The following is a 13,024-nucleotide window of genomic DNA, read 5'->3' on the forward strand; positions in this document are numbered from 1 at the left end:
TTGTTTTACAGGTTTTCTTTTTGTGTGTGTTTGTTTGTTTGCATTGGTTTAGTTTGGTTTATGTATTTTTTTTTTCAATATGCTCCAAACCTGGGCACAAATTCAGCAGCTCTCTGGCTACATTGTGCTCCAAAATTAATATGAAAGCATAAGTAATTTACAGATCTCTGCTCCCTCCCTCAAAAAATGATTGATGCAAGTTTTAAGAAAGTTTTTTGTTTTATTATTATATTTTTGTTATACTTTTGTCCCTTTTTTTTTTCAATTTGCTTCTGACCTGGGCACAAATGCAGAAGCTTTATGGTTGCACTGTGCTTCAAAATTTCACATATGGAATATTTATAAAAATTAGTCTCCCAAAAGAAAAATAATTGAAAATTCTTAGAGAAAATGTTAATTTCTCTTAGTTTTTTATGAACATTTGCTGTTTTATGTGATTTTCCATTTTGCCCTGTTTTGGGCACATATTTAGCAGCTTTCTGGATTTGACATTTCATATAAGAAATTTAATATAGTATAAAAAAGGAAAAGTTTTTAAAAGCTGACACTGCTGGTAACTGCAAATATGTAAATCCAGAAATTTTCCATTTCTTCCCAGCAATATTTATACAAACACAATTTATGTTTCTGCTTTTAAAATATATACAATACATTTTACTAACTTTTTTAAATTTGATACTTTTTTATTAATAATGTTAAACTAAAGTATGTTCTTGTACTAAAATAAACTCAATGACAATTCAAAAAGCAAAAAAAGACTAGTATATATCAGTAGTAACACAAAAGGTTGTTTAAAAAAAAAATACCTGAATTTGTTCTATATTTATAGGCCCAAACTAATTACCAAATATTGGAATGGAAATATATTTTTTCAAAGTTTTTAAGTAAACTCTATATCACTGAAGTCAAGGCTACTGTTGACTTATATAATGTGGTACAATGAATTTCCAACCCAGAAGAAGAGTTTGGCAATTCCTTCTGGCTGTTGTAATTAGATGTGACCTATAATTATCGAACAAAACAATATATGTATTACAATAAACATTCAAATAAATGTATCTGACTATATTCAGTACATTAATCTATTCTCAATATCATTAGCTTCAAATTTTTTATTCAAAGCATAGGAAAATCATAGAAGAAACTATATCTGGACCTAAAGGGACTTCTTGTACCTAGAAGGTGGATTCTAGCATTAATTCACCACCATTATGTGTTGTTTGATCGCTAGCTTCCTCTTGAATAGCTGGAAGGGAAGGCTTTGTGGTCAGAGGTGTTTCAGTCTTAAACAGAGACTCCATCTTGATATGGGTATTGATATAGAAGGACTTCTGAAAGGACTCAAGGGTGAAGTAATAGATGAAAGGGTCAAAGCAACAGTTTAGAGTTGCAAGGCACAAGGTGATTGGATACATAATCTTTGCAAATCTTTCCAACAAGCAATTGGTAATGGCTTGGGAGCGCACCAGGGCATACAGGAAGAGAACAGAGTTATAGGGTACAAAGCATACCACAAAGACTGCCATATGCACTGTGATCATCTTCAGCACTTTTTTCTTATTAGTCCCAATTTGAGACAATGTAGCAGGCTTACGGAGGGTTTTTAGCACCACAGAAGAGCAAGAGACATTCAGTATCAAAGGAATGATAAAACCAACAACTTCAATAAATATGGTTATCTTGGACAGATATGTCTTCCATACACGTTTGGAGAAGCCCTCAAAGCAGGTGGTGGTTGCATTGTTGACATTAGTGGTGGAGAATAAAGAGGCTGAAATACCACCACTGAGGACTAGGATCCAGACTCCAGCACATACAATGGCAGAATTCCTCCTGGTCCTAATGGTACGGGATCGGAAGGGATAGACAATGGCCAGGAAACGATCCACGCTAATACAGGTAAGGAAGAGCATGCTCCCATAGATGTTGGTTAGGAATGCAGTCCCAGAGATCTTGCAGAGGGTATCACCAAAAGGCCAGTGGCGGTTGAAATTGTAAAATATTTTGAAAGGTAGAGTGCAGACAAAGAGCAAATCAGAGAGGGCCAGATTGGTGATGAAAATAGCTGTCTCACTTCTCATTTTCATGCGGAAGCAGAAGACGAACAGAGATGCACTGTTGGTTATCAAACCCAGGATGAATACAACACTGTAGACAGCACCATTCAGATTATACTTGAAGGAATCATCAACAATGCAAGTATTATTGGCAGTAGCATTGCCCAACCTGGGTCTGAGGTTTGAATTTAAATCTTGGAATTGGAAGTCAATGAATCTTCTGTCACCCATGGACTTTTATTCAGGAGGCCTGCAGACTGCAGGGTTCAGCACTCTGAGACTAAAGGCTGGTAGGAAATGTTTTCCTCCTATGGGAAATAAGATTAAATGAGTCATCAGATCTACCTTCCATCCATTTTTGTGGAGTAAAAGATATTCTGTTCACACAGACTGGAAATAACATGCACATTCAGTTCAGTTTAACAAGTACCTTTTGAATACCTACCATATGTTAAATGGTACTACAAGAGTATCTTGCGGGAACAGGAGGGACCACACTCAAGACAGTAAGCAAAATACTGTAGCATTGCAATTCACAGGAATAAGGTATTTGTTCCTTGGGAGCCCTAGGCTAGCAGGGGTAGGGATACGGAGGCTCTGATAGTTAAAACAATGCTAATACTTGGAAATTTGTATAATTTTTTAACTTCTAAAACATGTTTTATTTGATTCCCACAAGAACACCATAAGATAGGCAAGGCAGGAATTTAACACCATGTTGCAGAAGCAGAAACTGAGGCTTATATAATTTAGAAATACAATAATGTCAGAATTGGAAGAACATGTAAATGGCATAGTAAGAACCAGAATTCAGGTGTTCTTTTTAAATTCCTAACCAGAGGATTATTAAGCTTCTCTAAATTAAATTGTCTACTCTCTGGTATTACTAAACTTCATTGTTGAGTATTAGTTCTACTGCACAAGACTAAAGGTGGATATGGGACCTCCAGGAAAACCTCTTTTAAAAGTTACAACTAAACTCCTGAATTAAAATGTTGATTCACCTTTTCTTCTAAAATACAGGTTCAGAGAACAGGAATTCCTCAGTGCATTAAAACTTCTGGCTGAAACTTTTTTCACTCCATTACAATGCCTTTATATAGAGAGAATTCAAATGACAATCGCAGTGTTTCTCTCCTTTAGATTGTGGTCCTTATCAAGGTTCTTTCATGCCATACCCTGAGCCTTGGATATTGTCCTACTCCCTCTCCCACTGCCCATTCCATGAGTTACATTCATGCTTTTAGCTTTTAAAATGGGCCAGGTCAATAAAGCCTTTTCTGGCTAAATACAAATGAATTGAGTTGAACAGCCATTCTTGTACGTGTGGAGGTCACTGACTAATTATCTTTGTTGGATATCTGAACCAATATCGTTCAAAGGTACATACAGAAATCTTACTAACATGCTCCTAGGTCAACAGCTGCCATTGGAAGGCTGTCTTCTGAATGCTCTATAATGCACTATGAATGAGTTGTAGCTGAATGAATTCTTTTCAATGAAGAGGATATGGAGTGAAAGTGGTCTTTGTTCCTGACATACCCAGTAATGAGTTTGCACATGATTATATTTTAAAATGTGAAAGCCATTTCTCTGAATTGATTCCTCCTTATGTAACTCTTTCTTTCCAACTCCTGGAACAGGTCACAGGGCCTCATATATAACAGAAAAGGGAGTGGCAGGAGGAACCTGCCAGAGATATAGAGGTCTTAAGTCACTTCAACCAGTGTTTGGCCTGAAGGAAGAGACCATGATTTGAGAGAGTAAAAAAAAAAAAAAAAAAAAACATTCACTCACTGTAGTGCCTAGAATGAGAGCTGACTTTGGAGAAAACAGAGTGCAAAGGAAGTGTTGGCATTTTTAATAGCTAAAGTTTAAAGTTAAAATTGGAAGTGTGCTGTTTCTGAATTCTCATTTCATGAGCTTTATGGTGTGTCTTCCCTGAGTCTGACACTTCTGTAAGATCATATTCCTTCTTGGCCATTTCATCTCATATGAAATGGCTCAACTCAAAAGCCAGCTCAACTTTTGCCAGAAGTGACCTTGATATATGAAAGCAGGGTATAGTAAGAATCTTGACAAAGTAAGGTCCAGGAGGAAAAAAAAGCCAGACAAGGAAGAAATAAAAATAGATGGGGAGAGCAGAAGAGAAGATAGCATAGAAAGTAGCAGAGAAAGAAAAATAGAATTGAGAGAAAAGGAAGAATAAAACACACAAAAAAGAAGACCTTGCTGGAGAGAGGTCACTATTTCCATCTAATTTGTATTAAGGGCTAGGAAGATAATTCCTCTAATTCCATCCTCTCTACCTTGCTTCATCTGACTTCTTCCATTTTCCTCAGAAAAAAAAACAGTACACAACGACTGCTTAAGGTCAATGAATCTAATCTGAAAAAGAAAAACAAAAAGCCAGGAAAATCTCAGTCAATGTGGTTCAAACCTCACTTTGAGAGCTGTAAATATAAATTTCTAGAGATTGCTTCACCAAGGGGGTGGCAGAAATGAAAACAATGGCAACTTCTCAACTGCTTAAACCACATTACATACTATTTTACACCCAGCATGCTACCCATTAGTCTGGAAGTTTTATTTTATTTTTTTTTTATTGCTGAAAGAAATCAAAATAGTCAAAAATATCCCTCTAACATAATCACATAATCTAAAGAAATTATGGGACTGAAAAACCCCTAATATTAAAATCAATCCTCATTCACTATGATCTGCTTGTATTTGCCTTCTACAATAAGTACTGTCAATAAATTTTATTTGGAAAATGCTTTCATAATAGAAGACTTTCCATATTTGCTCAGAGTCCCTCCAGTCTGCCCACTGGTGATCCCCTTACAGAGTATACTTCTAGTTCACTGGCTCTGTATTATTATGTACTTCCCAAAATGGCATGTTTCAAATAGCTGAGCTTTGCTCCCCAGTTTTCTATTCAGTTTTATATCTCTCAGAACATATATACTATATCCACAGCAAACAGTCTGCAAATGCCTGGCACTTCTGTTCTTCTGCTTTACATAACCAAATTCTGTGGGAGAGAAAGGACCAAAGACAATAAAGCATTAGAGTTCCAATCCTGAAGAGAGAGCATGGGAAAACTGTCACTAAGGCCCTATTCACAGCTTTCCCTTGCTCAAACACACAGCACCTTTTGCTGTCTGGCAGAGAGGGTGTGGTGCTGGGATTTAACACAGCACTGGAAGCAAGGAGTTCTATTTCTGATTCAGACATTGGTTAGCTCTGTAACTTGGCTATACAGTTTCTCTTCCTTGTATAAACATTACCTCTGAGCCTCACAGCTGAGGCTAGGAAGATTCAATAGGGTTTGTGAGTAGCTTTATGAGCTTGCCCAGCATTCAGTCCTAACCACAAAGAAATATTACAGGAGTTTCTTCATTCCCCTTCATCTAGCACAGCTGGACACCTATGTCTCTGTCTTTCTTGGTATGCTGAACTTCATATTAGTAACACATCTTCCTCCTAAGACCTCCTAACACTCTACTTCAGAAATCTTCCCTTGAATTTCAACCTTAACTACACATTTTTATCATAACAGGAAAATCCAGGAGTGTGTACCAAAAAGAATATCTTCCCACTGAGCTATGGTTAAAAAAACTCAGAGAGGCATTTGACTCTTAAAACTAATTCTGAAGAAAAAAATCAATGAAAAAGAGAAACAAGATCTCTTTTCTGACTGGCTTTCCTTTCTTTCTGCTGAAATAAACAGTGTTTTTTTAACCACTAGATTTTCCTAAATGGCTAACATATTGTATACTGAATGGAGGCAAAGGGCCAACACTTGACCTTCAGATGAGATGAAGAAGAAACAAAAATTAGACTGACACAGTTAATTATATCTTTGACTGCAAGTAGCATTAGACTATTATCTTGTGAGGACCTTTACAGCCAATTATTCTAAATTAATCACCTAGGGGTTCAGAGTGCTGAGTGGATGTATTTTCAGTGACAACAAGCAGGAAGCAAGTCACCTGGAGGTTAGCCAAAAAGAAATCTGACCTTCATGAATTTTTTAACTTTGACCTACACATATGGAGCCAGTTCAGACAGTTCACAGTAGTGTTCACAATGTTTTTCCTTTATAAAAAATTTCTAATGATAACGAAATATAACATGCTTGGGGTCTTTGGGGCTACTGGAGGAAGTAGAGTTAGCCCTTTTTTCCTGTAAAGATGAATATCTAAATCACTTTACTAAGTGCTAAATTTTCAGATGATATATTGAAAACAAGGGTCTAATTTCTGGCATATTCCCAGTAGCCCAGAAAGGCTGACTTGCTTTTGTTCCTTACAGAAGACAATCCAAAATTCAAGGAGACAAGGCCTTAAAGGAAGAGAATACTCAATTTTCCTTACTTGGCTCCCTTTTTAATGAGCTTGGGTCAGATCAGAGTGCTTCTGATCCCCAGAGTCATTTCCTCTTTCTACTCTGGTCGAAGCTTAGGAACACTGCCACAATAGTTTTCAGAGGAAGCTGAAACTTATTGGGTCTTTGTCTATAAATATTTAGCAGTGACACAAACTAAAAAATACAAAAATGTTGCAAAAATATAGATTAAAACTATCCCACTGGAGTAATAGGGAATATATCCAGATTGCCATTCCTCAGATGAGTGGCTGCTAACAGAGAAGACTCCTTAAGGAAATCTTCTAGGCCAAGTCACAAGCACAGGTCACAATCAAACACATGGTTCCAATTGATGTTTCTGTGCACTGGTTACTGTTTCATAATAGTTTTCAAAACACAATCTAGCCATATAAAATTACATGTGGAGGAAACCATTGGTAAATGTTTCACTCCATAACTGACCTGGGAAATTCATCTATATCAGGTCTTATCTCAAACAAGCCTCTCTCTGTGTCAAATGTTTAGATTAATAAGCCTCATTTATTTTTTATCCTTATTTATTGTTTATTTAAGAAATATCCTTTTGAAGAAATCTCTTTATGTTAAATTTGGTTCACACTAAGATTGTTATGACTGTTTTGTCCTCCTGCTTTATTTGAAATGAGCAGGACATTGACATATATCCTAATCTGAGCAGTTCTATCCTTAGTGATTAACTTAATTTTTTTTCACCAAAAAATTATTCTAGTCTCTCACTAACCCTTCATCTGAAAACACAGTCTAACATTTGAAAAACAATGTGATATAGTGCTCAACATTATGGGGTCAAAGACCTCATCATTCCTACTAAAGCAGAATTTTCCTTATCAGTAAGATATAGAGTAAGACAACTGTAGATAAATTGTTCAACCTAATATTATGAAATTGTCTAGAGTCTTGAAACTTAATATCTGATCTTAGCAGAAGCCCCAGACATTTTGAGGAAATTTTTAGGTATTCTTAAAAGAACCTATTTCCAAATCCTATGAGGTTCATAAATGCCAGCTAGGAATCTGAATTTATTTCTCATATTTGAACAAGTAAATTAGTTACCAATTTGCATATCAATTCATCTGATATACTTGAATACTGATCCTGATAATGTGAACAAAAGTCATGCCTCCCATTGCTAAAGGTATATACCAGTGGCAGAGAAGGCTTAAACCAAAGAATCAATATTTTTCCACCCCAAATCTGCCTGGATTACAATAAACAAATGAAACTCTTCCATACATTCTGGATTTTTTAAATCGTATAATCTGTAATAAACTGGAAACACTGGCTAGAAAAAAAGTTGGAGAATAAAATTAAGAATTTTAGAGAGAGTTATTACCAGGACAGTGGTACTCACCACATTAGTTCAAACCAAATTCTGGCACTAATTTTATCCAAGACTTGGTTGATCAATGAACTTTCTGGAGGTACTGTGGTTAGAGATTTCCTCCAATGGATGCTGTGAAATAGAAATGATCACAATAGCATGTCATGGAGAGAATTTTTCAATAAAATGTATACTAAAATCATAAGGTAAAAAAAAATGATTATATGATATGCTGCTGCTGCTAAGTCGCTTCAGTCGTGTCTGACTCTGTGCAACCCCATAGATGGCAGCCCACCAGGCTCCGCCATCCCCGGGATTCTCCAGGCAAGAACACTGGAGTGGGTTGCCATTTCCTTCTCCAATGCATGAAAATGAAAAGTGAAAGTGAAGTCTCTCAGTCGTTCTGACTCTTTGCAATGCCATGGACTACAGCCTACTGGGCTCCTCTGTCCATGGGATTTTCCAGGCAAGAGTACTGGAGTGGGTTGCCATTGCCTTCTCCAATTATATGACATAAATCAGAGTAAATGAGAGCCAACACATTTAAAAATGGTATATAAATGCTTTTGGTTTCATTATTACAGAGTTGCTGATAACATTTTATTTTCGAAACTTGTTACTTCTATGTCATATTTTATTAGTTATATTAACACACACAATGTCCATGAGTTTATGTAACTTATAATCATTTAAGGATAACTAGTGACAAAAGGCATAAAATACTTCTTCCACTTTATAAGGTAATTGTTTTTGTTGTTGTTATTCAGTCACTAAGATGTGTCTGACTCTTTGTGACACCATGGACTACAGCATGCCGGGCTCCCCTGTCCTTCACTATTTTCTGGAGTTTACTCAGATTACTTTATATTAAAAATAATTGAACAAAGGAGATTCCTTTATTTTGATTGAAGTTGTATTGGTTCTTTGGGTTTTGTTGTTGTTGTTTTTCTCCTTTCTTTTTCCCTGGCAATGACTATTACTATTGAGCAGAAGCCTTCATAGGGGAAGAGAAAAGAAGACTGGAACAACATGTGGATACCTTACTGCCTTGTCTCTAACCTGCATCCCTAGTCCAGCTGGATTTCTTCCTTCTCTGAACTGTAGTCATATGAGCAAATCTTCAATTACTGGATATTAGCATACTGACAGTCACCACTGCCTCTACTAGAATGTCCTAGGCCAACCTAATATAGCTTGTCTGTAACATCTTCAAATCACAATTCTACCTAAAATAACTGTATAGAACCAGAAATATTCTGCAATAGTATTCTTACAAGTAGCACTTACTACCTGTAAAGTGGCAAACTTATACTATCATCACATTTCACTCCCTTCTGAAGGTGGCCTAAACAAAACAAAGTAGACTGCTATGCTTGAACTCTCCGGAAATAAATTTTCTCTAATCTAAAGGAATCAAAACTTAAAAATAAAATCATGAGACAATTTTAAATATATTTGAGATCACCTTAACATTAAGGAGAATTGATTTTCACACTCCTCCAGAGACCAGTATTCCTGGAAAGAAATTAATATTATTTTATTGGTTTATCTTAAAGAAAGAACCATTAACATTTCTTTTATGGCTTTCACAATTGACACAGATTATAAATAAAAAACTTCTTTTTGTTTAGAATCAAAGAAAACTAAGAAATTCAAATACCTAGAAGTTTTCATATTTGGTATTAATTCAATGTAGCCACATCCAGCCCCATCACTAGCTAACTGTGTGAGACCAAGTCACAGTCCCCTTCTGGTCCTCGGTTTCTCATTTTCCTCCATCTTTGCCTTGATTATTAGCAGCCTTCAACTGGCGTCATGGCAGTGTGACTTTACTGGCTATTCCCTCCTATCAGTTGTTTTCACCTGCTCCCATTTGTCACCGCAAAAAAAAAAAAACAATTTAATCCCTCAAAGTCTGAGATAAGGGGAATTAATTTTTATTAGACTCAGTAAAACTACTGCTAATTTATTTTATTTTTAATTGAGGTATAATTGACATGTTTTAGTTTAGTTTAGTTTAGTTTAAAGTATATATTATAATGATGATTTGATTGATATTTGTATGCATTGTGAAATGATCATCAAGCTAAGTCTAGTCAACATCCATTACTATATATAGTTTAGATTTAACACCAGAAGTAAATATTATTAATTTTTATCAGAACCTAAGAATCACAGATCAAGCTGGCATTTATATAGTAAAGTCTCCCTGATACCCTCATTTTCCTCCCCTTCTTTCCTCATGCTCATATCAGCTCTAATTGTCTAGGTCTTAATCCTTGACCTATTCTACCTGTTCCCCAGTCACCTCTCTCCTCAAAATATAAGGTTATTGAAATACTTTAGAACATAACTATAAGGAATCAGTAGACTACCTATCCTATGCTTTGCTCTAATAACCAATCATTTATCTACTATAAGTGGGACTGGATAACCAATGGTAGGTGAATTCCTATTAAGCTACCAATTTTTAGTACTAATATTCAGAAGTACATTAAGCTTTCTCCTCTCCCTTAAAAAGGCCAAGAGTACACAATGACCATATAGACAGAAAAAAGGCAACTACACAATTTATCTTTGACCACACCACAGTAAGGGCAACAATTTTCATTACAGTTTCTGTCAGATGGAATTGAATAAATTAAGCTTTAGCTAAACTTAGCCTATCTCTGTAAGTCATATTCCTAGTCCTCTTTTTAACTTTTGTGAAAGGCTGGTCTGCTTGTTCCAATAAGGTTTTCATTTGCATCTCCGATTAGCAGGAGATGCTTTAGAGTATAGCAGCCATCAAGTGTATTAGCTGAACTCATCTTTTTCAGCAAGAGCACATTTCATCTGTGACAAGGCAAAATAATTTACAGTCTATGTCGATGAGATATGTTATTTGAAATTCTGTTCTGAAAAATAAATGTTTCAAAGCCACTGAATAATTTGGAGCTTAGGTTATTATTGCTGTCTTCTTCATATTAGCTAAGGAAAAAGAAAGTTGGTATAATTTGGTAAGGTGGCAAAGTGAACAACCCAACTAAGCTCTGAAATATTCTAATCTTAGAATTTGCCTGGTCCTTTCCATAGTGGAATAATAAATTACAGTGCTCAATTTCCTAAAACAAAGTAACTAAAATACAGTATCAATTCAACAAAATCATGTAAGTAAAAAGAAAAATCTTAAAAATATTCAGGATATACAAGAAGAGAATTTTAAATGTCACATTATTGCATTTGTTTGGAAAATGGTAATTAATTTCACATATAAGAGCAAATTCAATTTATGCCAGAATTAGTTTCCATTAAACTATTTCTTCCTTTATGGATTATTCATGAATTATTTAATAAAGCAAATGTCACATTCTCCACAAATCAATTAGTCATCAAAGGCATGCTGCTGTATAGTTTTACTAGAAGAAACCTCATCATAATAGAAGCCACATTAGCTCACAATCAATTGCAAACCAAAGAAATATAAAGCTAGCCAAAGAAATTTATAAATTGCTTTACTCTGTGATTTTAAATCAGCTTTTTAGGATAACTGTGTTAACATGAAAAAGCCTGAAAATATTGTATATCTTCCACTAAAACAGTATTATTGCCAAAACAATAGAAATCCTCTTTTGTAACCATTCAACATGAAGATCCCTGTTCAGCACTTCAGAGTTGAAATCTAATTTCTTTCCCCAAACCCTCAAAGCCTCAGTGCTTCCACTGAAGTTTGTTACGCCATCCCCCACCCCCAAACGCCCGAATCAAATCTTTCTCAAAGAGACTTACCCCAAGAAAGAGTGTGCTAGATGACAGAGTGTGCTCATGCCTGTAGACAATTAGGTAATAAACATGTAAACGGGAAACTCGCACTTTAGAAGTGCATATTTTGATCTATTACTATTTTTTACAGGGAAAGTTTATCCCAGCCCAAAGTAGCAGACTCTGGCTGCTGAAGCTTCTTACAGCAAACTGCTCCTTCTGAAAATGTGAGCTTATTTACATTTATCTCTTTCCTTTTGTTAAAGAACGGCCCTCTCGAATGCTGTAGCTGGCATGCCTTTACAACCGAGACACAAGAAAAGGCCAAAAGTCCGGGCCTGAGCGGAGGGCCTGGGGAACTCTTGGGGGTCTCAATAGGAAATGCTTTTCATTGGATAAGAAGGCATTATTAGGAGCCAAGATCCCGCCCAATCCTCTGTGCTCCACGGTTCCCTCAGTCACCAATCACTGGACTGAAGAAGTTTTTCCTTAAAGAGCATTGCCCAGGAAAAGCAGTTTTCACAGTCAAGAACTGGCGGCTTAAGTGCCACTTCACAATATAAAATAATGTCTTCTCTGGGCAATAAATCCTCTGAGAAAGCCTGTGTGCCTGTCTTTGCTGCAGGACTGCTATCTTCCCCCATCCCTTACAATTCTAATGAGGAGGATTAGACGAAACTCCAGACTGGGAGGAGTGTTTCACTTTTGAGCAGCCCATATTTGTTCCAACTTGTTTAAAATAATTGCAATAATAATATTAATAATAATATGGACAGAGAAAGGCAAAGTGATTGGTACCATAAATACACTCCTATGCAAAATACACTCCTACCTATGCAAAATTAAATCTCCTACCACCACAACAAAATGAAATTTAATACTATACTCACTTACTTAAACCAGTGAAGTGCCCTCAGATGGAGATGTGCTGGGGTCCCAGAGCTTTAGTACCCACCTTCCATGTACTAGAGAGTGTTCTGTGGCAAAAGGAGGGTCTACACTTTGCTTAAATAACTTCCTGGAAGGACATCTAGTTACCATGAGATTTTTTAGAGTTTTGCTAAAAACCAAATAAATAGTACAGATGCAATTTGTTTATAATAGGAACTTATCTTCAACTGAATACCTACTTCCCCCTGGGCAAGTTCTTTTCCCATAGGTTTACCACCTTGGTTGCTCACACTGTTTTTTTTTTTTTTCCCTCCCTCTCTTTCATTTGAATTTGTTGCAGAAATTCATTCACCCATCTGTAACTTCTCTCTAATTCTTCCCCTCTGTCAGCTCCCTTCATCCTTCTCTCCTCTATCTCCACTCACTGCCAATGCTACCACCAGCAGCCACCCCTCCCCCTTCTCTGGAATGAAACTCTTGGGCCAGGGATAAGATGCTTTCTTACTCTGGGCAGAGTGGTGTTCCTGGAGAACTGAGGGATTCTCTGACTGCTTTAAAACTTTGGTCTATATAATTAAGCTTCCTCACAAATAAGGCATGCTTC

At 36.2% G+C, this 13,024-nt stretch overlaps 1 protein-coding gene across 2 annotated transcripts; it reads right to left on the bottom strand.

Moving 5' to 3' along the window:
• Positions 1 to 662: 662 nt before the first annotated feature.
• LPAR4 (lysophosphatidic acid receptor 4) lies at positions 663 to 11,750 on the bottom strand. Of its 2 annotated transcripts, NM_001098105.1 has the most exon segments (4): positions 663 to 2,365; positions 7,819 to 7,920; positions 9,254 to 9,303; positions 11,557 to 11,750. In NM_001098105.1, a coding segment is annotated over 1 exon segment (1,113 nt). In that variant the 5' UTR covers positions 2,289 to 2,365; positions 7,819 to 7,920; positions 9,254 to 9,303; positions 11,557 to 11,750; the 3' UTR covers positions 663 to 1,175.
• Between the last annotated feature and the right edge of the window lie 1,274 nt (positions 11,751 to 13,024).

This window comes from Bos taurus, chromosome X (genome assembly GCF_002263795.3).
Source record: "Bos taurus isolate L1 Dominette 01449 registration number 42190680 breed Hereford chromosome X, ARS-UCD2.0, whole genome shotgun sequence".
Classification (NCBI taxonomy): Eukaryota; Metazoa; Chordata; class Mammalia; order Artiodactyla; family Bovidae; genus Bos; species Bos taurus.